The 25812-nt window shown below is 44.9% G+C and overlaps 2 protein-coding genes and 1 pseudogene across 2 annotated transcripts; all 3 read left to right on the plus strand.

Annotated features, from left to right (window-relative positions):
- The first annotated feature begins 234 nt into the window (after positions 1-234).
- LOC119274232 lies at positions 235-3979 on the plus strand. The gene is made up of 5 exons (XM_037554899.1): positions 235-363; positions 483-668; positions 1504-1896; positions 2583-2642; positions 3504-3979. Exons 1-5 carry the CDS (start codon positions 337-339, stop codon positions 3750-3752), a joined length of 915 nt encoding a protein of 304 aa, XP_037410796.1. The 5' UTR covers positions 235-336; the 3' UTR covers positions 3753-3979.
- Positions 3980-14217: 10238 nt separating this feature from the next.
- LOC119274233 (transcription factor bHLH168-like) lies at positions 14218-15679 on the plus strand. The gene is made up of 2 exons (XM_037554900.1): positions 14218-14544; positions 15018-15679. Exons 1-2 carry the CDS (start codon positions 14344-14346, stop codon positions 15465-15467), a joined length of 651 nt encoding a protein of 216 aa, XP_037410797.1. The 5' UTR covers positions 14218-14343; the 3' UTR covers positions 15468-15679.
- A 4582-nt stretch (positions 15680-20261) lies between these two features.
- Positions 20262-22329, plus strand: LOC119280382 (annotated as a pseudogene).
- The last annotated feature ends 3483 nt before the right edge of the window (positions 22330-25812 follow it).

Raw genomic sequence — 25812 nt, forward strand, 5'->3', positions numbered from 1 at the left:
CGCATTTGTACGTACGCAAACAGCGGCAAGCAAAGATCCGTTGATATTTCTCCATCGGTGCTTGAACCCTCTCCAACCAATAGGATGTGTACGTACATCATCTCACTTCTGCAGCCACATATACCTCGTATACACACACACACACACACACACACACACACACACACACACACACACATTTTTAAAAATATTTTCAAGATCCCTATATATACACGTAGAGGTAGAGTATTTCCCAAGCTCCCATAGGCCACCTTGGCTGGCCCTTATCCGTACACGTCCATTTAGACCACGCCACGCAAGCACTTGTTCTTCTTCCTCCATTCTCATTCTGCCACCATGAAGCTAGCAGCTGCCTGCGCCTCGGTATCTTCTTCTTCTTCTTCTTCTTCTTCTTCTTCTTCTTCTTCTTCTTCATTTTTATTGCATTTCGATCCACACCCATTGACACAGACATTCTGATCGATCTCTACCCCCTGAGCTAGATGGAGGTGAAGGCGAAGCCGGCGAGGGGCGGGAAGAGGACCAGGGCAAGCGTCGGCACGGCCGGGACGCCGACGGAGAAGCTACTGATGGAGAAGAAAGACTCGGAGAAGGAGAGGCGGCAGCGCATGAAGGCGCTCTGCGACAAGCTAGCGTCCCTCATCCCCAAAGAAGACAACCCCCACGCTGTAAGAACAAAGAACACACTTCTCTTCTCATGTTCATTTTTTTCTCATTACCTATAGCTATAACTGAATAGTCTCCAATTCTCCATGTTTATATCGTGATCTCATCCCCGAGCAGATTTAATTATAGCCTCATAGGTGAGAAAACCATTAAATTTAATGGCCACTAGTATTGTCCTTCTCATCACATGAAATATCGTACTCAACGGTAGCTAGCAATTCAGTTCTACAGGCAATAAGTTTTCTTGGAATGTGCTGCTTTCCTCGACCGAGTTCATTTTTCCTGCCATACTCTGAAATGCAGCTCCAAGTTTTCAGGAAATAACTAACTGTCACGTTAGAAATACGAAGTCTTTCCGTCTGCAGTTTGCAAGCATTATTATGGCCATCTTGCAATCTTGCAAAACTCCTCCAGCTCTGAATTCGCATGTCCACAAATAAGAGAATGCATATAATATTGCTTTATGCAGTGCATCAATGAGACGGGATGGCCCATGTGGCTGTTCATGCCAAACATTCTCAGATAATAATAAGAGTAACTTCACTAAAGGGGCTTGCTAGCTAATAATGAATCGACAATGTAGGACGGCAACATTTAGAAAGTAAATATCAATTCGTAATGGAGAGGAAGATAGTATGCAGTAAGATCTTGAAGATAATTTACGAATTAAGTCACTTCCCCAACATCAACTAACGATGCATAGACCAGAAAGTTATAACTCTTCCATTGTCTTGAAAAGGAATGGCTATCTGAGCCCAAGAAATCATGTCATCAAAACTAAAAAAAAGCTCCTGTATATAATCTGTTCACATTATTGTGCATTAAATGTGTTTGTAGGATACAGTGACCCAACTAGGCAGCCTGGATGTGGCCGCATCATACATCAAGAAGCTCAAGGAGAGGGTAGATGAGCTGCAACGTAAGAAGGCCTCAATGCAAGCCATGGCTACCTCACGGGGAGTTAATGACATCAGAACGCCCACAACCACCACAAACACAAGTAGCGGTTGCGGGTCACTGGAAGGAGAAAAATATTTGGAGGCATCACCAACAGTAGTGGAGGTGCGACAATCCGACGAATCAAGCATGGAGGTGCGGCTGATATGCAGCACGAAGAGACCGATCAAGCTCCATGAGGTGATCACCATTCACGAAGAAGAAGGGGCCGACATCGTCAACGCCAATCATTCTGTTGCTGGCCACAAAATATTTTACACTATACACTCCCGGGTACGTACATATGTAGGTATAGTCTTTATATTTGCAACGTATAAACACATCTATGCTGCAAAATGTAAGCCACGCACAATTCCTTGGATCCAAGTTTTGACAAATAATTAATTAGACCAATAAATATGGGTTATGTGGCATTAAAATTGTATCACTGGATTCATATCTAAAAAGCATTAGTCCCTGAAAGAAATGATTTTTGTGGCAAAAAAAAAAATCTTTCATTTTGGAACGTTGGCTCGATAGCCTTCGAAAATATGTGTTAAAATTTATTTGAAGGGTACTGTTTGTCCTAGTGTAACATTACGCTGAATTAATGAAATATATACAAGAAAAATGCACATAATAAAACATGAGAGTGTTTCTGTCAAAAAAAGAGAGGATGCTGCAGATCCATAGATTCCTCTCGAATCACTTTCCTAGGCTGTAGAAACATAGAAAGAAAATAAACAAGGAGAAAAGCTAGCCAAAAATTTGAATATGACCTTAGATGTACACACTTGCCATGCAAATCCTAATAAAATTCCTTTGTTATTCGTCCCTCCATACTGGCTGGAATGTATGTGCTAAATTTAATTAGATGCAATTGGCTTTGTTTCCATCAAGATATAAAATTATGATGTTATCTATTTTGCATACAGTTAAGTTAACTAATTTCATAAATTTCTCCTTTTGTTATTATGCAGGCCTTCAGCACAAGAATTGGCATAGATGTTTCAAGAATTAACGAACGACTGAGAGCATTGGTATGATAGTAAATGAATCTGTGCACACACTAAAATCCACACATAACTGTATTTAATAAACATCCTACAAACAGTTCATGATATCTATTTATTAATTGACTATGACAGGGGATGGAAACGCCTTAAGTAGCTAGCTAGTGTCTTCTCCATGTTAATTTTACAATGAGGTCGATGTATGAAGAAAATGTTGATCATCCTTCGATCTATAATCACTTGCTATAATTTACAGTTACCTGTTTTTGGCTATTATAGTATGTTGTACATGTTAAAATATAAAATTTTAAATGTGTTCTATTTTATCTCTTCCTCCAATATCCAGTGTTGCATGAGATGAATAGGCTTGTTTTGAATATCGAGGTTGAATAGAATTGTCAGTTATAGCCCCAACAAAATACAACTTACATCTCATGTCTTTGGTGCAATACATTGATTGAGCCCTAGCACCGGCATCCCCAACCAATCTGCTATCACTAATTTGTATGGTACGGTATTAGAGCCGCCTCTCCAATATGCAAAGATCTTTCGGGTTCGCGGGCAATCGGCAAACATGAGGAAGAACGACCTACCGGCAAATTACTCTTTCAACAAAGTAAAAGAACTCAATGATACAATGGCTTTAGAAGGATCCCCTCTCGCTGAAGAGCATGCACTCTCATATATGTTTTGTGACCTCAGTTCTGACTACCCCCATGTTATCATTGACTCAAAACAAGTTGGTGTTGCTTGGTGAGATATATTCTCATATGAACTCTTTTGAAACCATATTGGAGAAGAAAAATCTCTCATTCTTGGTAAAATTTTCATCCAACCTTGATCCGTGCAATCAACATGGTGGTGATAATTGAGAAAATGAACATGCAGGATGTGGTGGCAGCAACAACGATCAGCATGGACAAAAAAGGTGGCAACAATCATTGTCAATACTCCAACTGTGATAATGGTGGGTGCTCATGCCTCCAACGTTCCAGCAAGATGGGCCCTCCCTCCCTAAAGGGTTCGAAGCTCTTAGACCATATCTTTGAAGACAACGATAATCAACCTCCCAATTATACGACAACCTACGACATCGATACAAACTCATATGCAGGTAAGGGAGCATGGACAACATAACAAGTGACCTAAATCAACTCACCTTCCACAACTATTGCAAGGGGGAGTATCAACTGTACACAACCAACATGTGAGGAATGCACATTAGTCATGTTGATTACTATAGAATTTGTACTTACACCAATAGCCACCATCTTGATAATAGCCATCATGTTCCTAAGGCTGCAAAAACACTCTTTTATGTAAATCAACCCACTTAATGGGTATAATGCTTTTTATGGAATTTATTATGAATAGTTTTTTATAAGGCATATGCAACGAGGAGAACTTTTTTGAGAACCTTGTAGAGGACTCTCTAACCTATCAATAATTGCCAGTCTTGCTAGGGTCAATATCTTGCAGCTACGTACGCATCTTCTTCGCATACATGGCATAGTCAAATATGCCATCGACTTTCCCATTGGTATAATTTCACTATCTTAATAATCTCCTACGTTTTTGTGGTTGTCAATAGGCAACAAGTCATCTTTCTCTCTATTCTCTTGAACTTGTTTTTTTTGGTATATCTGGACACACTCCCAAATATGTTCAGGGTCATTTTAGTTTGTAAGATTTATGGATGATTATAGTAATTTTGGTTGGATTTATCTTTTCATATGAAAAAGATAAGGTTTCAAAACTCATTGCACAATTACAAGCACACTAAACGGTTGCTTTCCAGGGAGATAATAATCACACAAAGTACACAGTAGAAAATTTTAAAAATCTACACAATTCCAAGGAAACGATGAATGGTTCGTCTTGTTGGCTAGGGACATAATAGCCATGCAAAGTGATTCGGTGGAGTATGCCAAAAAAACTTAATATTTTTTTAACAACATGGGTATTTTTTTAGTGGATATGTGTATCTCCTCTTGTGGAATACCATACGGATAGTACGGACCTTTCACTCCTCAATGAGTCTCCCATAACCTCAAGGTGTTGTACTTCAAGCACCTAAGTGGGATCTGTAGAGGTGATAAGGTTAGGAGCGTGAAAATCAGGAATCTTAATGTTATACGGAGTTACGCTCTCTATATATCAAGGGATCTACAATGCATAGAGGATTCCAGATAAATATTTACAAGACTACCACTTCTGGTAGGTCTTTTACCCATTTTGGGGCCTGGGTAAAACCGTCGATCTTTGTCCTCTCCAGCCTAGTTCTCTTTGTGCACCACCCATCTCTTTATTTTCTTATGTTGTTACCTTCATATCGTATGGTCATTGAGCCATTATTTGTCAATATAATCATGCATGTGTCATATCCACATAAGTGTCAGCAGAATAGTTCTCCTGAAACAGAACATCAACATACTGTGAAAGTAGGCCTTGCACTTCTTGCCCATTCACATATATATGCTATTAAAATTTTGGGACACAACCTTGACATCTAGTGTTTTACTCATCGACCAAGTTCCAACTAATGTTATATATCAATTTCTCTACCCTCTTGGAATGCTACTAGGACAAAAACCATGTCATTCCATCCTTCGAACTTTCAGGTGTGTGTGTGTGTTGGCTAACCATTCGACAATACAGTGTCTTGCTCTAAGTGTTGTGTTATAATTTTATTTTTTTGAAAGGGGGAGGGGGGTTGCACGAACCTAAAAGATCGCCCTAACAAACTACAACATGTATATCAAGTCTGATATATATTTATTTATTGTTGGCACTATATAGGGCCCGAGAGGTATCCCAAAGCAATCTGGTATGATGATATGGCTTCCAGATAGTGTCTGGCAACCTGGTGGCGGCATCAAGTCTTGCAACGGGGTATTAACCACCTAAAACTGTATTGAGTCCTCAGTCGCCAAGGAATCATATGCGTCATGGCCCCGCCTAACGAATGATGGAGATAGCTGGCGACCATGATGACTTCTCCTAGCTGCCTCGTGCTCTCGTTCCTCGATGGACTGGTACAACAGCTCCAGTCGGATTGGCTAAGGTAAGGTGGCCACGTGAGCAGCCTCTAACGTGTTCTTAGTCGGCAACTCACCGAAATGAGCATGCCCGGGATCTTCTTAGTCACGCATGCTTCCGCACCACCAACATGGCTTCAACAACAATGTAAGTACCATCACCCTGAAAACCTAGAGGGTTACCATGCGCCCGGTTGGATCGAAGGTGGAGACATCCCATCCGTTATCAATCCGAGTGCATGTCCAAGGGTACTCACTGACTCCAAGAGGGAGCGGCGGCGGTGTGCCCTCATCTCGCCCTGGTCTATGTGGTGAATAGGTCCCTAGGTATCTGTGTATAATTTCCTTTCTTTCTAGGGGTGTGTTGTACCAATTCTCAAATTAAATATAGGTCTGAGGTCCTCTTTGCAAGAGAATTTTTTTCGCAAAATATGTTTTTTTGAATGTATTGCACGTTGTTCGATATCTATTTTATAATGTATGTTAATTTGACTCTATAATTACGGGGTACAGATATCCGAACATATCCACATGTTGTCCACTATGTATCGCAAAGAGCAGTGTGACTTAACAGCAAATAATTAATTAAGCAGCCGCAATTTTGCCTTGACACTTCAATATCAATTCCTTAGCTAGCTAGTGCTTCTTACTAGGACAAAGAGATTCGACCTCGTGGATTCACGAGGCCTTTTTCGAACAATATTATGTATTTACAAAGTGAGAGCAAGTTAACTGGGGAAGGGAACAAATACCTTCGTCATGCAGACTTTGACCTCAAGACATCGACAATTAAGTTAATGATTCTTTGACAAAAGCCAAATACTAGCTTGTTAGTTGATTAAACTTTGTGTAAAACTGAAGAAAATATGTATGTGTATGTCAGCGTGCGTATGGTAAAAAGATTGAATAAAGTATGAATGGTGCTTTCCTGCCCAACAAAAAGTAAACTAGTATGCAGTAAGAGTCAGCAAATATATTACCTTTTCAGAAGAAAAAGTGATGGATGAAAGTGAGAGCTAGGCCGATGTTATTGCGTGCATGTAAACGTGCGGAATACTATGTGATGCCTTTTTGGCCCATGCTACACTTCGCTTTCTCCCTCTGTCGCCAGAGAGAGTGATTGGGCGAGCTTCCTATGGTGGGCTGAGAAGTCACCCCAAAGGAATCAATCCACACGAACATTTCATTATTTAGAGCGCGGAAAATGGTTGGTTACTAGGCAAAGAGCACTGTGACTTAACAGAAAAAATTAACTAAGCAGCCGCAATTTTGCCTTGACATTTCAATATTAATTCCTTAGCTAGCTAGTAGTGCTTCCGACCAGAATAAAGAGATTCGACCTCGTGGATGCCTAAGGCCTTTTTCAGACTATATTAGTATGCATTTACACAATGAGAGCAAATTAAATTGGGAAAGGAACAAATACCCTCGTCGTCCAGACTTTGACCTCTAGACAATGACAATTAAGTTAGTGATTCTTTGACAAAAAGCAAATACTAGCATGTTAGTTGATTAAATTTTGTGTAAACATGAAAAACAAATATGGGGATGTCAGCTTGCGTATGGGAAAAAGATTGAGTAAAGTATGAATTGTGCTTTCCTGCCTAACAAAAAAGTAAACTAGCTAGTATGCAGTAAGAGTTAGCAAATATATTGCCTTAGAGTATCTTCAGCCGCGCCCCCAACACGGCCTCCCCAGGCGGTTTTTTCATGCCGGCGCCAAAAAAACGACCCAGTCGCCCCAGGAGCCCGTTTTTCGCCGGCTTGGGCCGAAATCAGCGTCGGCGGACCCAGGCCGAACCCAGCGTGCTGGGAGGCGCCCGGGAGCGCCGGAGCGAGCGGTTTTGGCGCAAAAGGGTCGCGGGCCCGCCGAGTCAGCGAGACGCCGCTTCTTCGCCCTCATCGCCTCGGTTCCCATGGGAATCAATGCCAAGGCTGCCGCACCCGTCAACCTCCATTGATGCCTCACGGGCGGCGCAGTGAAGACGCCGCCGACGCTCGTTTTGCCCGCTCCCGCCACGCGTCCTCCCGCATGCCACCTCCCCGCCGCCCCGCCTCGGCTATAAAAGGCGCCCACTCCCCGCCGGTGAGTGCCACAGCCTCCCCCTCTCCCTCTCGCAAAAAGCCTTCTCCCTGCCGACGAGCAAAGCAAACATGGCCAAGAGGTTCTCAGGAGACGGCGCAGTGGCGAACGGCTTCGGCCTCCGACACCTCGAAGAGCCGGAGGCGCGCCTCCTCTACGAGGCCGAGTACCCGGCGCCCCTTGACATGCGCGTGCCGGGGGCGTGGAGGCTGAGCGTCGGCGGCGTCCCGGTGCCGCCGGTACACGAAGGGGCGGCACGATGGGCGGAGATCGCCCGCATCCGCTCCTCCCTGACGGAGGAGCAGCGGAACCAGCCGAGGTACGTGCCCGACAGTGAAACACTGTGGACGATGTACTTCCAGCGCCGCCGCGAGGAGTAGATCGCCTCCGTCAACGGCATCATTCCCCTTGGCCGCCTCAACGCCGAAGGATGGCGCGAGTGGTGGGGCGTCCCTGGCCGCACCCTCGATGACGTCCTCAACCACATCGATGCGGCCGTCCTTCTCTCGCCGCCGTGGCAGTTCCTGGATGCCGCGGCGAATAAAGCCGGGGTCGTCCTCGTCGTCGGGCTCCGGCTCGCCGACCCTCCACCCCGTCAGGCCCGAGCTGGAGGGGACACCGCTTGGGCGTCGCGGTCGCAATGGCACCCTTGTCATCGACGAGCCCTCACCGCCTGTGACGGCATCGGCGAGGCGATCCCTACGCCTGGTCCGGCCGAAGCCCGAGCCAGGCTTGCTCCCCGTGAAGCCGGAGCACGTCGACATGGTGGCCCCCGACGACGAGTCCGCCCTCAAATGGGCGAAGGAGGACTACGTCCGCGAGCAGGTGCGCCGCCAGCGCCGGGCGTACCTGGAGCACCAGGCCCGTCGCCGCGCTGAGGAGGGCGGCGTTATCGTAATCGACAGCGACGAGGTGGGCGAGGCCGGGCCGTCAAGCGCCCCGCCACGTGTCATCGACACCGGCCAGGGCTGCAGCAGGGACGTCGCAGGCGAGGAGCGCGACGACGTCGGCGGTGACTACACCCGCTTCTACAGGCTTCTCGGCATGTAGACGACGGCGGCGGCTAGGCTTTCTAGTTTTTTTTTTAAGTTAGGCGTAGTTCTTGCATGTTTTTACGTTTTTGTACAAATTTCAATAGTATGGCCGAGTTCATGCAAAAAATCGCCGAGTTTGCAAGAATTTGAAACGAACTTTGCCGAACCCGCGGCAACGTGGGCCTATTACGGGAGAGAACCGAATCCCATGGGCCAATCTAGCGCCGGTTCGCCCTAGGCCACTCTTTTTCGACGCCCTGTGGGGCTGACAGCTGGAGATGCTCTTATCAGAAGAAAAAGGGATGAATGAAAGCGAGAGCTCGGGCGATGTTACTGCATGCATGGAAACGTGTGGAATACTATATGATGGCCTTTTGGCCCATGCTACACTTTGCTTTCTCCCTGGTAGGCCAAAAAGTCTTTTTTTTTTGAAGCTATAGTAGGCCAAAAAGTCACACCCAAGGAATCAATCCACACGTCCATTTTATTATCTAGTGCGCAGAAAGTGGTTGGTAACTAGGTTAATTAAAGGAACTATCATAGTTTCCGTCTAATATCGCCTCCACTTTTAATGCTTAAAAATTACGGTGCATCAAGCTGTAGCCATGTGAAAAAAAAATAGTTATACATAAGTACTTCTTCCGTTTCAAAATAGATGACCCAACTTTGTACTGTTTTAAAATAGATGATTCAACTTTATACTAACTTTAATACAAAATTAGGTCATCTATTTTGAAACGGAGCAGGTAATTATTTTATTGGATTCTTTCTGATTGTACTTCCCATAATAGCCAAATTCCAGCCGTTTCGTTGTGTAAATTGCCTTTTACGATGTTAACTTTGACTGAGTGGAATTTGACATGCCATCAAAATCAAAAGATTGTGAGACCGTGACTAAAATAACTTGTTTAATTAATTTATATGCACGAGGAGGTAGTGGGTCGCTAAGTATAACTCCGCCAAAAATGCCGCACGTGATCGCTTCACTTAAATCTTAATTATGTCACTCTAACCATTTTCTACATGAAAACCATGACACATTACTCCATCTTCAGTTAATTAATCTTGACTCGATGAATTGACAGCTCCTACACATGTCGCATTCAGGTGTGTTTATTTATGTAAAGTGTGAATGCAAGAATAATGTACTACCAAAGTCAAGACAACATCCGTGTATGAGGATACCACTGTCCACCTAACCATCTCAATCGCAGGTTGGTTCGCCTCTAGAAAGACTTATATTTAGGAAAGGAAGGAGTATATCAGTGTATTGGAGATTGATGATCAAGGCGCGATTAAAATATTTGCCAGCCGGGATCGTGTCCCAATAGTACTGTATGCGCTTTGCTAGCTTAAGCTAATCTCTCTATGTTGATTCGCCAAAAAAAAAATTCTCTTGATGTTAACTTAATTTGAAAGGGTATGCATGCCATTTTAAGCTACTTCGTTGATGGTTAGAGTATGCCGTTTTGGGGTGCTGACTCAGTAGTGGTACAAACCAAAAATGCTACTCTCTCCATACCTAAATATAAGTCCTTTTAGAGATTTCAATCTGAACTATATATATAGATTCATTTATTTTGCTCCGTATGTAATCTATATTTAAATATCTACACAGACTTCCATTTAAGAACGGATGGAGTACTTTGACGGATGCTATACGGAGATTTTATAGAGCTTTCCAAAACTTAATAAATCTACTCCTCTGAATTTTGCTGAGTGCCCCCCCTCCCCCTCTTCTTTATCCCTCCAATGAAAACTCTCAACGCCCTCCCCACCGTATAGTCCGTTGAAACCAATGCCTACAATGAAAGACTTGCCATTTGATTCATAGAATAGGAACTTTTCCATTGGGTGTAGTCTAACATTTTTATTTCCTTTAAAATGTGAACGATTTGTTTCTATCCTTCATACAAATATGAATCTGTTCCAACAATCCAAAGGGCTCCAAAGAAAAAAATTCTACAAAAATCATATCCTTCAAAATTCCAACGAAATTCCTAGAAAATTCCTGCAAACCATAGAAGGCCCAAAGTTTTTGGGAATTTAACAATAAAAATATTCTGGAAAATAAGAATGGTAAATTCTGGTAAATAATGGAAATATAACTACGTAGTGTTTTTTTCTATTTTTAACAGTTGAATACCGCAAACCCCATACATTCTAAAAGCTTGTCCGCAATTAATTTTTCAATTTTCCTTTATATTTTAATATTTAATTAATTTGGTAATTCCATTTTAAATCTTTACCCCAAAATATAAAAAACTACTGTAGTTTGCTAATCTTGTTCTTAAATTTTGCTATATTTTCTATCTACCTTGTCTCGATTATTTGATACAACGTAGTGTTTTCCCTATTTATAGTATCTCCATGCCCTGTCAGTCCATATCTCAATTCCCACAGTGTATTTTTGACATTTGTGGAGACAGACGTCGATGTCATCACGTGATCACTGATTAATGGGGTCATTGTAACTTCTATATGGTTGATAATCGATCGGATTGGAAGGCGTGGGTGCGTGATAGCGAAAGGCTGCTAACAGCTCTTGTGATTTTGTTTTTGTGGGACACGTAGGTTGATAGTGATTGTGTTTTTGCCACGTAGTGCCTATATAGACACGTGTGTACAGGCTGGCTAGCAGCAACATTATCAGTCGCACAGTTGCACTGTATATATACCTAGCCCACGTGATTGCACAGTTGGTCTGCTACTTAACACTAGAAGAACGCCCGTGCGTTGCAACGGGGCCACACTAACTTTAAGAGTTCAATACTAATATTTTTATACATATCAAGTGACATTGACGACCTTTTTTACCATCAAATCCTTACACACACCCTCTCTGCCTCCCTTTTTCTCACTCTCTCTCCCCCCTCTCTCTCTAACACACACACACACATATCCATATTATTGGGTACGGGACCATAATCAATCTATTTCACACACGCTAGTGCATAACAATATGGATTATGTGTATTATATTTGCCACCACAACTGAGGGAATTAATTTCATGTAAATCGGCTAGCCACATCTCCAAGAATACGCGGAGGATGTGGCCCGCTTCCAAGTGCGTCTGCGTGCCGGCCACCCACGTCGGGTCCTTCAAGTGCCGCTTCCACCGCACCAACTCCCAGGGCCAGGGAAGCCGCCCTTCTTCGCCCCCTTCACCGGCCGCGGCCAACGCGGTGCCGCGGCACCCGGCCTCGCCGTTCTCGTCCTCCGGCACCGTCACGACCCAGTGACGTAGCCCAAGCATGGGCCTCGAGAATCAAGAACGCTCGACAACGGAGAGGGAAGGGAAGATCATATACATGTCATAAGAAATGGAGTTTATTTACCGCTCCCTCGATGTATTGTTTTCTTTGTTTGGAGATTGATTACCATCCATGAGTTAAGGTAAGGTTAATGTGATTGAGTGATTTTGTCTAAAAATCAATTATTTGTTTTCTAATTAATGTGATTGAGCGATTTAAGGTAAGGTTAATTAATTTAGATTTGACCTTTAGAGATTGTTCGTGATTGATTCTACATTACTAAATAACTTGCGCCAGTATGGAAAGTTCTGATCTGTTCAGATTTCTTTTGTTGTGTGAGAGGGTGACGCAAAAATAAACCGATGAAGTGGGGGGAGGGGATGAAAAAAATCTACGAAAAAACCCAGCGAAGGTGGGAGGAGGTACCAAAAAAAACCATGGGAGGTGGGACGAAAAAAAACCTCCCATACTTCATGCAGGAAGAGCACACATTCATAAGCTAACGGCTTCGCAATGTGTTCTTGCTGATAGTAATTGAACCAAATGAAACGATGGACAAGCAAATTGATTAAGGAACTCTAGGTAATACTTCATGCGGCATTGGCTCAAAAAGTTAATTTGTAAGTAACAAAAAAAGGCCTAGAAGAATAGTTCTACCTAAATAAAGTTTACTGCTGCACATGAGCAGATCCACATGAAGCAGAGGGGAGGTGGAGCAGGCCGGTAACCAGGGGAAGGAGCAGAGTGGGAGAAGATTTACACCGCCGTCTCCATTGGATATGGTGTCTCCGCCGCATCTGTGGAGGCGCCGCGGCTCCGCCTCGGATGGTGCTCGTGGCTATGGTGAAGAGGAGGGGCGACGCATGGGCGAAGAGGCAGGCGGTACTCGTGGCCAAAATAGTGGGTCGTTCGAGCTGCGGGAGGGAGGAGGGGATCGCCGGGAGGCGGCGAGATCGGTGGGCGGCGGCGGCGGCGTCCAGGTAGGGAAGTCGAGGTAGGGCGCTGTGTTTTTAGGGGAATTGCTTGTGAAAATAACGTGCCACAACGATGTAGCGAGCGGATCCCCTTAAAAAAGACATAGCGAGTGGATTCCCTTAAAACTGGTAGGAATGGACACGATTGATGACGTTGATAAATAGTGGTGAATGTTGGCCTAATTTACTATCATCATGCATGGAAACGAATCATCAAGAAAAAGAATACTTCCTATTACTACGCTCATAGGAAGCTTCCTAATCTCTGCTACCAAACAGTTTCTGCCCAAACAAGAAAGAAAAGTTATGGACCTGATTCGGAAGGAAACAAACGTTATGAAGATTAATTAATTTAGATTTGATCTTTAGAGATTGATTGTGATTGATTCTTTTACATAAAGACATTACTAAATAATTTGTGTCAGTATGGAAAGTTCTGATCCGTTCAGTTTTTTTCGATGTGTGAGAGGGTGAAGCAAAAATAAACCGATGAAGTGGGGGGAGGGGACGAAAAAAATCTACGAAAAAAACCAGCGAAGGTGGGAGGAGGTACCAAAAAAACCATGGTAGATGGGACAAAAAACCTGAAAGCGAGACTACCAACTGCTTCATTAGAGATAGAGATTTTCTTCTTTTAGTTACCTCTAATGTTTTTCCCTATGCGGTGAGAAAACACGGGAGAAGAGAAGAGAAGAGAAGTGGATGTGGGCAGAGCAAGAGGGCGACCGGCGGGCGGGATGTGTTGACCGTGAAACCGCGTGCGCGGGGTTCTCTCGCTCAGTCAATACTGCTCGTGGATCGATCCCAACACGATCACGTGCGTGTGTGCATCTCATCAACCCATGTTGCATGACTTGACAGTTCACTCTGGTTACGTGGCGGATGTGAAGCTGCAGAAGAGCAACGCCTATCATATTTGTGCAACGTGCACTAAAAGGAACGGTTGGACCCACGCGAGAAGAAACACGTTTTGGTAGACCCGATCACCCGCGGGTAGACATGGGACTTGCACGTTGCTCTAATCCTCTCCACTCATGTTCATATCTCTCTCTCTCTCTCTCTCTCTCTCTCTCTCTCTCTCTCTCTCTCTCTCTCTCTCTCTCTGAAGGAAAAGAAAAGCCTCCGTCTCCTTTCTTTTTCACTGGCAGGTCCGTCTTCCTCCTCCGTCCACTCCTCTGCTGCTGGCTCTGGCTGTATAAATATGCTCCCCCTCCCCTCCCACCATCCCCAACCTCCCTCCTCCTATCCATTTCATCCACACCTCAGCCTCAGCTCACCTGCTCCGTCCGTCCTCCTTGGGATTGGGAGAGAAGAGACCACGCGAAACTCCTCTAAAAAATAAAAATGAAGAGCAGGAGGCAGAGCGGCCGCGGAGGAGCCATGGTCGCCGACGGGGGCTGCAAGATGGAGCGCAAGGACGTGGAGAAGAACCGCAGGCTGCACATGAAGGGCCTCTGCCTCAAGCTCTCCTCCCTCGTTCCGGCCTCCTCCTCCTCAGACCACCACCTCAGACACTATTCTTCCTCGCCGCCGTCCAGCAACAAGGTTAACTATTCTTCTGTGGGTAGGAGTACGTGTGTGATGTAGCAGAGCACCTACTTCTGAATTATGTCTGAAATTGGTTGGTGCTGAGTGACGACCTTCACAAGAAAAGAAAATATCTCATCATCATTTCGGCACGTGTCTGATGGAATCGGCGGCAGTGAAAGCGATCAGTGTAGTACCACTCACTCATTCTCTCCCCGACCGTCCATGGGATAAGCCTAGGCGTAACTACTTCTGTGGACAAGAAATTTTTCAATGTTTGGTCGATCATTCAATCCATCCCCTCAATAATGCTTTCAGCCACCAACCCAAGATTGCAGCAGATCACTCCTCTGATCCGATTCACATGCCTCTGCCACACAAAATCTGAATATATATTTGATCATCTCTTTATTTTACTGCTAGCTATTACCAGCAGGATTGATTGATCGGCAAGTCTGACAACCACGACTTGGTTGTGTCTGTGCTTGCAGGACGCGGCGACGCAGCTGGACCAGCTGGACAGCGCGGCGGCCTACATCAAGCAGCTCCGGGGCCGGATCGACGACCTCAAGCGCCGCAAGCAGGCCGCCCTCTCCGGCGGCACCGCCGGCTGCTCATCCTCCGTCTCCGCCGGCGACTACAAGGCACAGACGACTTCGCTGCCGGTGATCGAGGTGCGGCACCAGGACGGAACTCTGGACGTGGCGCTGGTGAGCGAGGTCGGGCGGCCGTTCCGGCTGCACGAGGTGATCGCCGTGTTGGAGCAGGAGGGCGCCGAGGTAGTCAGCGCCAGCTTCTCCGTCGTCGGCGACAAGATCTTCTACACGCTCCACTCCCAGGCGTTCTGCCCACGCATCGGCCTTGACGCCCGCCGCGTCGACCAACGGCTCCGCGGCCTCGCCGCAGCAGCCACCATCTCGTCGTCGGTCCTCCTCACATGATATCTTTCTTTGTTGTTTTTTCATCAATAGCGGCAGCTTAGCTTAGCTTAGTACTGCTCTACTCTGCTAGTGAGTGAGCTTCAGGTTTGTCTGAAATCTACTAGTGCAGCCATGTACTTGCATATCTTCTCCTTTTTTGAATATGTGAGATATCTTAGCTTTCAGAATGTTGGGTTGCTTTCTGCTAAGAAGGCTTGAGAAACCGGGGAACATTAGACCGTGTTTGGTTGAGCCGAAGATTCTGGAAAAGCTGCTGTGAGCCGTGAGCATAGATTAAAATCGCGGGCGAAACTGCCTGGCGTGATCTCTTCTTTGAAACGGCCACACGATCTGCATGGCTTGCGGAATCGCACGAGATCGCGGTGCTATCACGGAGTGATCGCTGCTTTGAAACGGCCAGGCGATCTGCATGGCTTCCTGTTATGTTCGCAAATTAGGTGCAGATTTCTAGCTGTCATGTAATTCCCCTCTCTATGTATACCTTGCAGTTCAAGAGCGAAAAAACATTAGAATTGCATCATAATGTGAAATATATCATTAAAATAGGATAAATTATAGTAGGAAATAGTGATGCAAAATGGGTGTATCACCTTCACGTTTGGCAAGCACTACAACTCAATGCTTGTCAAAGATGACATCTCTCACACCCAATAGGTGATCACTCTTGATCAACTTGTTGAGATTGCACATCCCTACACGTCCAAGCCTTCTATGACAAAGCTATCCATAAGAAAATTTAGCAATAAGACAGAGGTAGATATTGATTTTCAGTGATATCAAGAAAGTATTATTCCTCAAACAAGCTAGGAAATTTACCTTTCCAAGAGTGATAATTAGAGAAAACAAAGATAGGAACTCTATACCGAAGACTATCCAATAGATACCATACTCTCCTAGGCGGTAAAGCGAAAGCAAAGAGTCAATTTTCCAAGGATTCGCTAATGGGGGAACTTGCCGAGGAGACCAAAGCTTTGAACCCACTTGTAGGATCGATAAGTATGTCTAGAAGGCCGGTGAATAGACTACTAAGTCAAATAATGGACCCTTTCCCAAGTTTTCATTTCTTGTCCAATTTTAGTCTTTTCTAGAAATCCATAGAGCATGCACACATGCAAGTCTAGAGTAATGGGCAGCGAAAAGTAGAGGCATGCAAAGTGCAAACTAAAGAGGTAGAGATAATCGTAAACACAATTGGCTTTGTGAAGATTCTTTTTACGTGGTTCGAATAGTTGGTGCTATCTTACATCCACGTTGATGGATGTCTTCGGTCCATGAAGGAATAAGATCACAAGGATCCCGTTTAGGAGATTCCATGGAGGGACAGTCCATGAAGGACCATTCTTTAAAAAATCATCCGATTTAGCGATTTATGGTCCGGTTAATCAATACTCGTGGGTGATCGATAAGATTATGCCATATCATCATCATTTTATCGATTGGGCCGATTTACTACTCTGACAAGCGATTTGTCCGGAAGCTACTAATATATCGGGTCTATTCCTAGAAATATGTGTGCAACAACTATGTTTATTTGTGTTTTTGGGACCTTGTTATGTAATATATATTGTTGTCCAATTTTTCAGAGCAAAGTAATCTAGGTAACACTTCTGTTCGATACCTTTTTGTTGTTGAATATAGCAAATTTTGTGCTCGGAACCTGGGGTAGCAGTCTTGAGGTGGAGTAATAGTAGTAGATGCAGTTGGTTTAACGGTCTATTTGCCATGCATGTATTGCTTGTAGGAGATTATGCAATGAATGATCATAGTCATACTCGTTGTTATTCCTGTCAATTGCCGAACTTTAATTTGTTTACCATGTCGTTTGCCCTCTTTTCAAGAGATGTACCTCTAGTGAACTTATGGTCCCGGGTATATTCTTCCATCAGTACAAGCTCCTACAAAATGGCTCTTTCATAGTATCTGCTTTTACTTTTAGTGCACAATTAACTAGTATCTTTTTGGTTTTAAACATTATAACTAGCAATACAAGGGGCTTGACAACCTCTTGCCAAGTTGCGCGCCAAGTGCATAACATTGTTTAGAGTCTGTGTTAGAGCATCTCCAGCTGCGCCCCCAGAACGGCCTTCCCAGGCGCTTTTTCGCGCCGGCGCCGAAAAAAGGGCCCAGTCGCGCCCTCAAAGGCCCATTTTTCGCCGGCTCGGACCGGAATTGGCGTCGGCGGACCCAGGACGAACCCGGGACACTGGGGGCGCCGGCCGAAACGTTTTTGGCGCGAAAGCCAGCGGGCCCTCCTAGGCAGCGACTTAGCTCTTCTCGCCGCTTCGTTGTCCTCATCGCCTCGGTTCCCGCAGCGAATCAATGCCAAAGCTGCCGCGCCGGTCAGCCTCCTTCATTGATGCCTCACGGGCGGCGCAGTGAAGACCGGGCGACACGCGTCCCTCTCCGCCACGCGTATGCGCGGCGCCTCCGCCTATATAAGACGCCCCCAGCGCGCCGGCGAACGCACATACAGTGCATCGCCGCTCCTCCCCCGTTCCTTCCTCTCCCCTTGCCGCCTCCATAGCCATGGCTGAGCGTTTCCCAGGTGACGGCGCGGCCGCGAACAGCTTCGGCCGCTGCCACATCAACGAGGACGAAGCTCGGCTCCTCTTTGGGGCTGAGTACCCGGTCCTGCCGGACATGCGGTTGCCCGGGGCGTGGAGGATCAGCGTCGGCGAGGTCCTGGTGCCACCACCGCCCACCGGGGCGGCGCGGCGCGCGGAGATCGCGCGCATCCGCGCCTCTCTGCCGCAGGCGGCGAGGGAAGGGCCAAGGTACATCCCAGACATCCCGCTGTGGGAGCCGTACTTTCGTCGCCGCCACGCCGAGCAACTCGAGGCCACCAACGGTGTCGTGCCCTCCGAGAGGCTCAACTCCGAAAGCCGCCGCCAATGGTGGGGCGTGTCCGGCCGCACGCTGGAGGCCGTCCTCGAGTACATAGAGGACGGCAACACGCCCAGGCTGGAGTAACCCGCTCCACCGTCCTTCTCTCGCCGGCGTGAAAGCTCTTGGACGCTGAGGCAGGGTGCGTCCTCCTCCTCGTCCGGCCGCTCGACCGGCTCCCCCTCCACCCCTCCCCCCCGTCAAGCCGGAGGCCCAGGACACGCCGGTCAGCTAGCACACCCGCAACTCCGGCATCCGCATCGCCGACCCCTCCCCCGCCTCTGGACGCCTCGTCCTCGTCAGGCCGAAGCCGGACCCCGGCCTCCCCGTGGAGTACGAGGCCATAGCCCGACGCGGCTTCTCCGACGAGGAGGCCCTAAAGTGGGCGCGGGACGACTACCTCCGCGATGAGATGGTCCGGCAGCGCCGAGCCCTGGAGGAGATAGCCGCCCGCAAGCGTGGGCGCGAGGACGAGCACGGCGTGGTGATCCTCGACAGCGACGAGGACGAGGACGCCCCCGGACCGTCCAACCCGCCGCGCCAACCTGGGGAGGGGTGCAGCAGGGACGGCGGCCACGGAGGAGGCGACGACGGCGACGACGACGACGGCGGCGGCGACTACATGCAGTTCTACAGCCGCCTCGGCATGTAGAGCTTCAAGGGCGGCGGGCGGCAAGGAGCGGCGATGCGACGGGGGGCCTAGTAGCATTTTTTTTCTTTTGTGTAAAATATTTTAAATATGTATGAACTAGCCGAAGTTTGGATGAATTTAGCCGTGATTTAAACAAACTCGCCAAACATTTTCTTTTTAAAACAATTTGACGCGCCTGGGGGCGGCCCTGGGGCCGGCGACTGGGGGCCAACTCGCCCAGGCCGGTATTTTGCGCCGGCTTACTCCTGGGCGGCGATTTTAGGCACCTCCTGGGGGGTCAACGGCTGAAGATGCTCTTAACTCAGTCAGACTAAACCGAGAATGCATGCACAGATTTTCAAAAATGACGCAGAAGTGACAGCTAGCCCATAGCATTTTTGTGATGGAAACGATGGCTGTTATACTCAGTGGCGTAGCCAGGGGGTGTGCCAGGTGTGCCGTGGCACACCCAGATTTTTGGAAAACATTTTTTTACCATGTAAACATTTGCTTATTTTTAAAGCCCATGCAAGTGAATTGAAACAGACTTTATTTTTTAAAGTGTGCACACCCTCTATTTTATTTCTAGGTCCGCCACTGGTTATACTAGACATCTGCAACCGTGTACGTGGTCTGGACCTCCGGGGCTGAGCAAGGTACATGGATGGTACATGGTCCACGGTCCTATTTAAAGGTTCTAACTTCAACAGGGTAGAGTACAGAGCTAATGACGTTTTACGAAATGACAATGGTGGTGTACCACGCACAAAAAAGGCGCTCTCTATCAACGGAGGATATCACCTATCACTGGGTTAGAGATGTTCTTTCCTACAGTAAGTTCATTGTGGTGAAGTGGGACAAATACCAATGCCTAGCTAGCTAGCTACCAATGGCACAAGGCCCACTCCCAATTGCACTCAATCATGCATGCATGCATGCTAGGACCTGTATATATCGCCTACGGCCGAGAATTATACGCTCGATCGTGCGTGTGTTTAACCAATTGCAATGGATCCATGCATGCACACGCTGCTGTCACCTTTGTCACCCAAACACGCGGAGCTCTGCAATACGTCCGTACATGGCTGCTAGCATAACAAAAACAACAACAATAACAACAAATCTCCGTTGAAATTTCTGCATCCCTCTCCAGCCACTACTGTAGCATGTGCACGTACTGAAATCCACTACTGTAGCCACATATATACCTCACTTTTTTTAATACAATATATACCTGGCATATTTCCCATGCTCCCATAGGCCTAGCATATATCATCAGGTCCCCTTCCGGCCTGCCACGCCACACAGGCGCTTGCTCTTCTTCTTCCTCCATCTCATCCTGCCTAGCTAGAGCTGCCGCCATGAAGCTAGCAGCTGCCTGCGCCTCGGTATTTTATTCTCCGTTACGTTAAATTTCGATCTAGAGTATTAAGACCGCGGCTGCTGATTGGACTCTCCCTGTTAAGGTAGATGGAGGTGAAGGCAAAGCCGGCGAGGGGCGTCACGGCGGCACCGGTGGAGAAGAAGCAGTCGGAGAGGGAGAGGAGGCAGCGCATGAAGGCGCTCTGTGAGAAGCTCACGTCCCGCATCCCTAAACAATACTTTCCCCACTCTGTAATTAAGAACACACTTGTCTTCACATGCTATTTTTTTTCCCTTTACATATAACTGAACAGTGTGATAGCTAGCTAGCTTGCTCTTTTGTATATATAGTTGATAACTAGCTTGTTGTTTCTCTCCAATTATCCATGTTTATATCATAATCTCATCCTGTCCAGGAAGTAATGAGTGTATATATTGTGAATATTTAAGTGGATGATGGTAATTAAGAGTGTATGTTCGGTATTTATTTTCACTTTAGGTACTACTCCCCCCGTCTCATAATATAAGAGTGTTTTCTCTATAGCACGCTAATTTGTGCTAATCAACTTAGCATGATGCCCCTCTAAAAGCTATAGCGCCGAGATAGCGCGGTGTTTGAAACTATGGGTTTACACGAGATGCTATGAATAATATAGTTCTAAATTCAAAAGGTTTCTTGTGTGTAATCACATCCATCACCATAAATAGACTGGAAAAAAATAAAAATCATCCATTATCAAGAAAAGGGATGGCTATCAGCCAAGGAAATCATGTCATCAACTAAAAAAAGTTAAATTCACTTCAAAATGTATTCATATTATTGTTCCTTTAATGCATATATAGGATACAATGACCCAGCTAGGCAGCCTGGATGTGGCGGCATAATACATCAAGAAGCTCAAGGAACGGGTCGATGATCTACAACACAAGAAGGCCTCTGCGCAAGCCATGGCTACCTTACTGGGAGTTAGTGGCATCTCGACGCCCACTATCACTGCTACCACGAGCAGCGGTGCGAGGTCACCAGATGGAGGAAAAAAATTGGAGGCAGCACCACGGGTAGTGGAGGTGCGGCAATACGACGATGCAAGCATGGAGGTGAGGCTGATATGCAGCACGGGCAGGCCTATCAAGCTCCATGAGGTGATCACCATTCTTGACGAAGAAGGGACCGTCATCATTAATGCTAATCACTTTGTTGCTATCGACAGAATATTCTACACTATACACTCCCAGGTACGTATATACATACACTGCAAAACGTAATGCGCGCACGAGTCCTACGATTAATGTTTCGACCAATAATTAATTATACCAATAAAATATAGTTTATGTGGCATGAAAATTGTGTCATTAAAAGCATTATTTGCTGATTGAAATGATTTTTGTGTCAAAATATTTTTTTTCCTTTTTGGAACCTTGGATCGAAAGCCTTATAAAAAGTATGTGTTCATACTCATCTGACGGGTAATGTTAGTTTCTAAGGTAACATTAAACTGAAATAGCAACATATATACAAGTAGAAGGCACAAAAGAAAATATAAGAGAGACCCTGTGCGTATGTGAAACTGCTGAGCTATAGATTCCTCTCCAATCATTTTCTTATGCTGTAGAACGATAGAAAGAAACGAAAGAACGGGGAAAGCTAGCCTAGAAGTTCGAATTGATTTCCATCTTTCTTTACCCCTCTCTTGTGGCCAGAATGTATGTGCTAAATTCAATTAGATGCGGCTGCAAAAAATAGCATATTGTGATGGAGGATTTCTATCTAAATATCAAACTATAAAGTTACCTACTTTGCATCAAATTAAGTTAACAAATTTCATAAATCTCTCTCTTGTTATTGTGCAGGCCTTCAGCACCAGAATTGGCATAGATGTTTCAAGAATTTATGAACGAATGGGGGCATTGGTGTGATAGTAAGTCGATGATTTGTGTAAAAAGAAGGAAAAAAACCCACTTAACTGTATAAATAAACATCCCACGAATGATACATGATGTGTGCTCATTAATGACTATCATTAAGGACGAAAACACCTTAATTAGCTACTCCCTCTTTCCCATAATATTGGACTTTTTTGACACTGGTATAGTGTCAAAAAACTTCTTACATTATGGGACGGAGGGAGTAGTAAATGTGTTGAACTCACAACATGATCAATCTATGAAAAAAAATTGATCAACCTTCGATCTATTATCTATAATTTATATTAACATGTTTTGGGCTATCATACCGTGTCCATTGATATTTCTCGATCGGTGCATGCAGCCTCTCCAACCAATAGCATCTGTGTTAGTACATCGCTGGAGAACTTTTTTGGAAAATAAATATGTGGAGTGCACTCCATGTACAAATTGCTCGATATCTAAATTATGGTAAATGTTTGGTTGTGTAATTGCATGTTGGAGATGCATGAAAAAAATCGATGAGTTGTGCAATATGTATCCCGATTATAGACCGCGCGGCTGGGACCAAAAGAGCAGTGTGACTTATCAATAATTATTTAACTAAACGGCCGCAATTTCGCCACCACATATAAATATTAATTCCTTAGTTAGCTGGTGGTTCTAGCCAGATTAAAGAAATTCAACCTCGTGGACGCATGAGGCCTTTTTCAGACTACATATATTTTGCACTTGCACGTCGAGAACAAATTTATTGGGGAAAGGAACAAATACCTTCAACATCAAGACTTTGTCCTGACATTGACATCCAAGTTAATAATTCTTTGACAAAAAGTAAATTCTGGTTTCCAAACAAATAAAACTTTTTACGAAATATATGTGGATGTTGGGGTGCATATGATAGAAAGATTTAGTAAAGTATGAATCGTGCCTAACAAATGAATATACTATCTATTGACTCACCAAATATATTGATGCTCATGTTCCAAAAGAAAAGGTAAGTGATGGATGAAAGGGAGAGCTAGGCCGATGTATGCATGTAAACGTGCTGAATGAATATGTGATGGCCTTTGGGCCCGCTCCACTTCGCTTTCTTCCTCGTCACAAGGGGGTGATTGGGAATCAATCTACACGTCCATTTGTACATTTTTTATTTGGCGCGTGGAATTTGACTGCCGTATTATTTTTTCCACATCAGTAATTCTTTTGGATTGTGATTGTTTCAGACAACAATAGCTTTGTAAAAGGTGAAATGTAACTTAATGCAAGACAACATGTGGATCAGCCCCCATATAGATTTAAATGGAGAATATTGCACTTGGATAACAATGTTAACTTTTACAAAGTGTCAAATTTGACATGATTGTTTTGTAAAAGAGGGTTCACAGCCTCGGCATCACTGTGACGCACACGGACATGATTTCCTAATCAAAAGATCGTGAGATTACGACTTTAAATTATGGCATGTTTAGTTGATCTTTTCTGGGCTGAGTTGGTGCGCGGATGAGTATAAAGTCCACTAAAATGCCGCATGTGATTGCTTAAGTAAATTTTTACTGTGTCACTCTTGCCATCTTAATTACTTCAGATGAAACCATAAGCACATTACTACATCTTTAGTTAACTAATTGCCACAACTAAATCTAAAATTAATAAATTAATTGCCACTAGCAATACTAAAGTGCTTAAATTAGGTGAATTGACAACTCCTATACACGTCACAGTCAGGTGTACATTACATAAAGTGTGAATGTCAAAGCCACAATTTTATAATCTGTCAACCCTCTGCTGAACGCGCTAACATTGATCCTGCATGTGTGCTCTGTCTCATTATGAAACTATATCAGCGTCGGTATCATAGCAGTGGAGATTGAAGGATCAAGGTGCCATTAAAATATTTGCCGGCCGTGATCGCGTGGCTGTACTGTACGCGCTTTGCGCCTTATCTACAGTAGCTTTTCTTTTTGTCCTGGCTTAGCTTACACGAAGCAACTTTTCCGAACAAAACAAAAACCTTACACAAATCTCTTGATAGAAAAAGCTTAAATTGACAGGACATGCATGCCGTTTTAAGCTATTCCGTCGTTGCTTAGAGTATGCCGTTTTAGGGTGCTGGCCCAATAGTGATGTGACAAAATTATGTTCCCTCAATTTTTACTTTTTTTGGCCTCTTAACTCCAACACCAGAAAGTGTTAAAATAGCATAGTGAGACAAAAAGAAATTGAATACAAAAATGAATATTGATTGAAATTTTTCCAATAAAATAAAGATTTGGGGAATTTGAAAATACCAAAATAAAAGCAAGCAGAACCGAGTTATACTAATCGACATAAAATCGAGATGAGCTTGTGTCTGTACTATGCTAAAAAAAGATATGAAGTCCAGACACAGCCTGTGTCGCATCAGCCGGTGCGTAACAGAATACGTTGCTCTGCCTTGAACCCACAATTATTGCATACATACATACATACATACATATATATATATATATATATATATATATATATATATATATATATATATATATATATATATATATATATGATTATCCCAAGCTAAGCAATGTAACCAATGCTGCATACATAGTCGTCTCACTGCCCTGTCAGTCCATATCCCAATTCCCATGGAGTAACTAGTTTGGTCTCATGTTGAGACAGACGTCGAAATCATCACGTGATCATTAATTGGGCATTGTTACTTGTCCATGTGATCCATAGATTAGAGGATGGGTTTGGAATGCGTGGGTGCCTCATTGTGAAAGACAGGCCCCTTGATAATAAATAAAATGCCGCTAAAAGTTGCTTGGACCGCTTATAATAAATAGAAAGCTGCTAAAAGTTGCTTGGACCGCTTATTTTTTCTTCTCCTTTCTGTGAATGATAGTGTTTGTGTGTTTTGTGTACGTAGTGTCTATACACAGGGACGGAGCTGGAACTAATCTTATCCTGAAGCACCGCTTAATCATGGCGTAAATTTTTGAAGCAACGATGCACCGGTCATCATCATCATGCGTATAGGAGTTCAAATAAAGAAAGAAAGCATACGCGACAACAAACACGTTATGGGGGACCCGGACCAGAGAGGTTGCTACTCCACTCGACTGATTCTTTCTACTGACGCATTTCAGGGCAACTCTAAGGCGGCCTTCAAGCCTCGCGCATACGTCTGGACTGCGCTATGCCCGAACGATGCGGTGAGCGGCTACCACAGCGATTGGCACCACAACGATGCGGTCGCTGCAAAAACCAAGGTGAACCGTTAGGCCTTATACAATTCAAGATGCTTAGGGAGGTGCCTAAAGAAATAAACAAAGCTTTTTTTTAAGCAGCGATGCTTATTTGTACAACATAGACACTTAACTAAGCGTCTCTCATGTAATAATAGGCACCCGTGCTTATTTGTACAGCATAGACGCTTAACTAAGTGTCTCTCCTGTAGAAATAGGCACCGGTGCTTTAGAAAAAGTTTGGTTTATTTTTCTAAGCACATTCGTAAGCATCTCCCACTGTACAAGGCCTTATCCTCGCCACACTCCATTTCACATAGCCAAGCAAAGCAACAAT

The sequence above is a fragment of the Triticum dicoccoides genome, chromosome 3B (genome assembly GCF_002162155.2).
Source record: "Triticum dicoccoides isolate Atlit2015 ecotype Zavitan chromosome 3B, WEW_v2.0, whole genome shotgun sequence".
Lineage (NCBI taxonomy): Eukaryota > Viridiplantae > Streptophyta > Magnoliopsida > Poales > Poaceae > Triticum > Triticum dicoccoides.

Excerpts from the sequence above, each read along its gene's own strand:
- LOC119274233 (XM_037554900.1), top strand. The coding sequence starts at position 14,344 with ATGAAGAGCAGGAGGCAGAGCGGCCGCGGAGGAGCCATGGTCGCCGAC. Across the intron at positions 14,545-15,017 it reads CGCCGCCGTCCAGCAACAAG|GACGCGGCGACGCAGCTGGA; the intron begins GTTAACTATTCT and ends CTGTGCTTGCAG.
- LOC119274232 (XM_037554899.1), top strand. The coding sequence starts at position 337 with ATGAAGCTAGCAGCTGCCTGCGCCTCG. Across the intron at positions 364-482 it reads TAGCAGCTGCCTGCGCCTCG|ATGGAGGTGAAGGCGAAGCC; the intron begins GTATCTTCTTCT and ends CCCCTGAGCTAG. Across the intron at positions 669-1,503 it reads AAGAAGACAACCCCCACGCT|GATACAGTGACCCAACTAGG; the intron begins GTAAGAACAAAG and ends ATGTGTTTGTAG.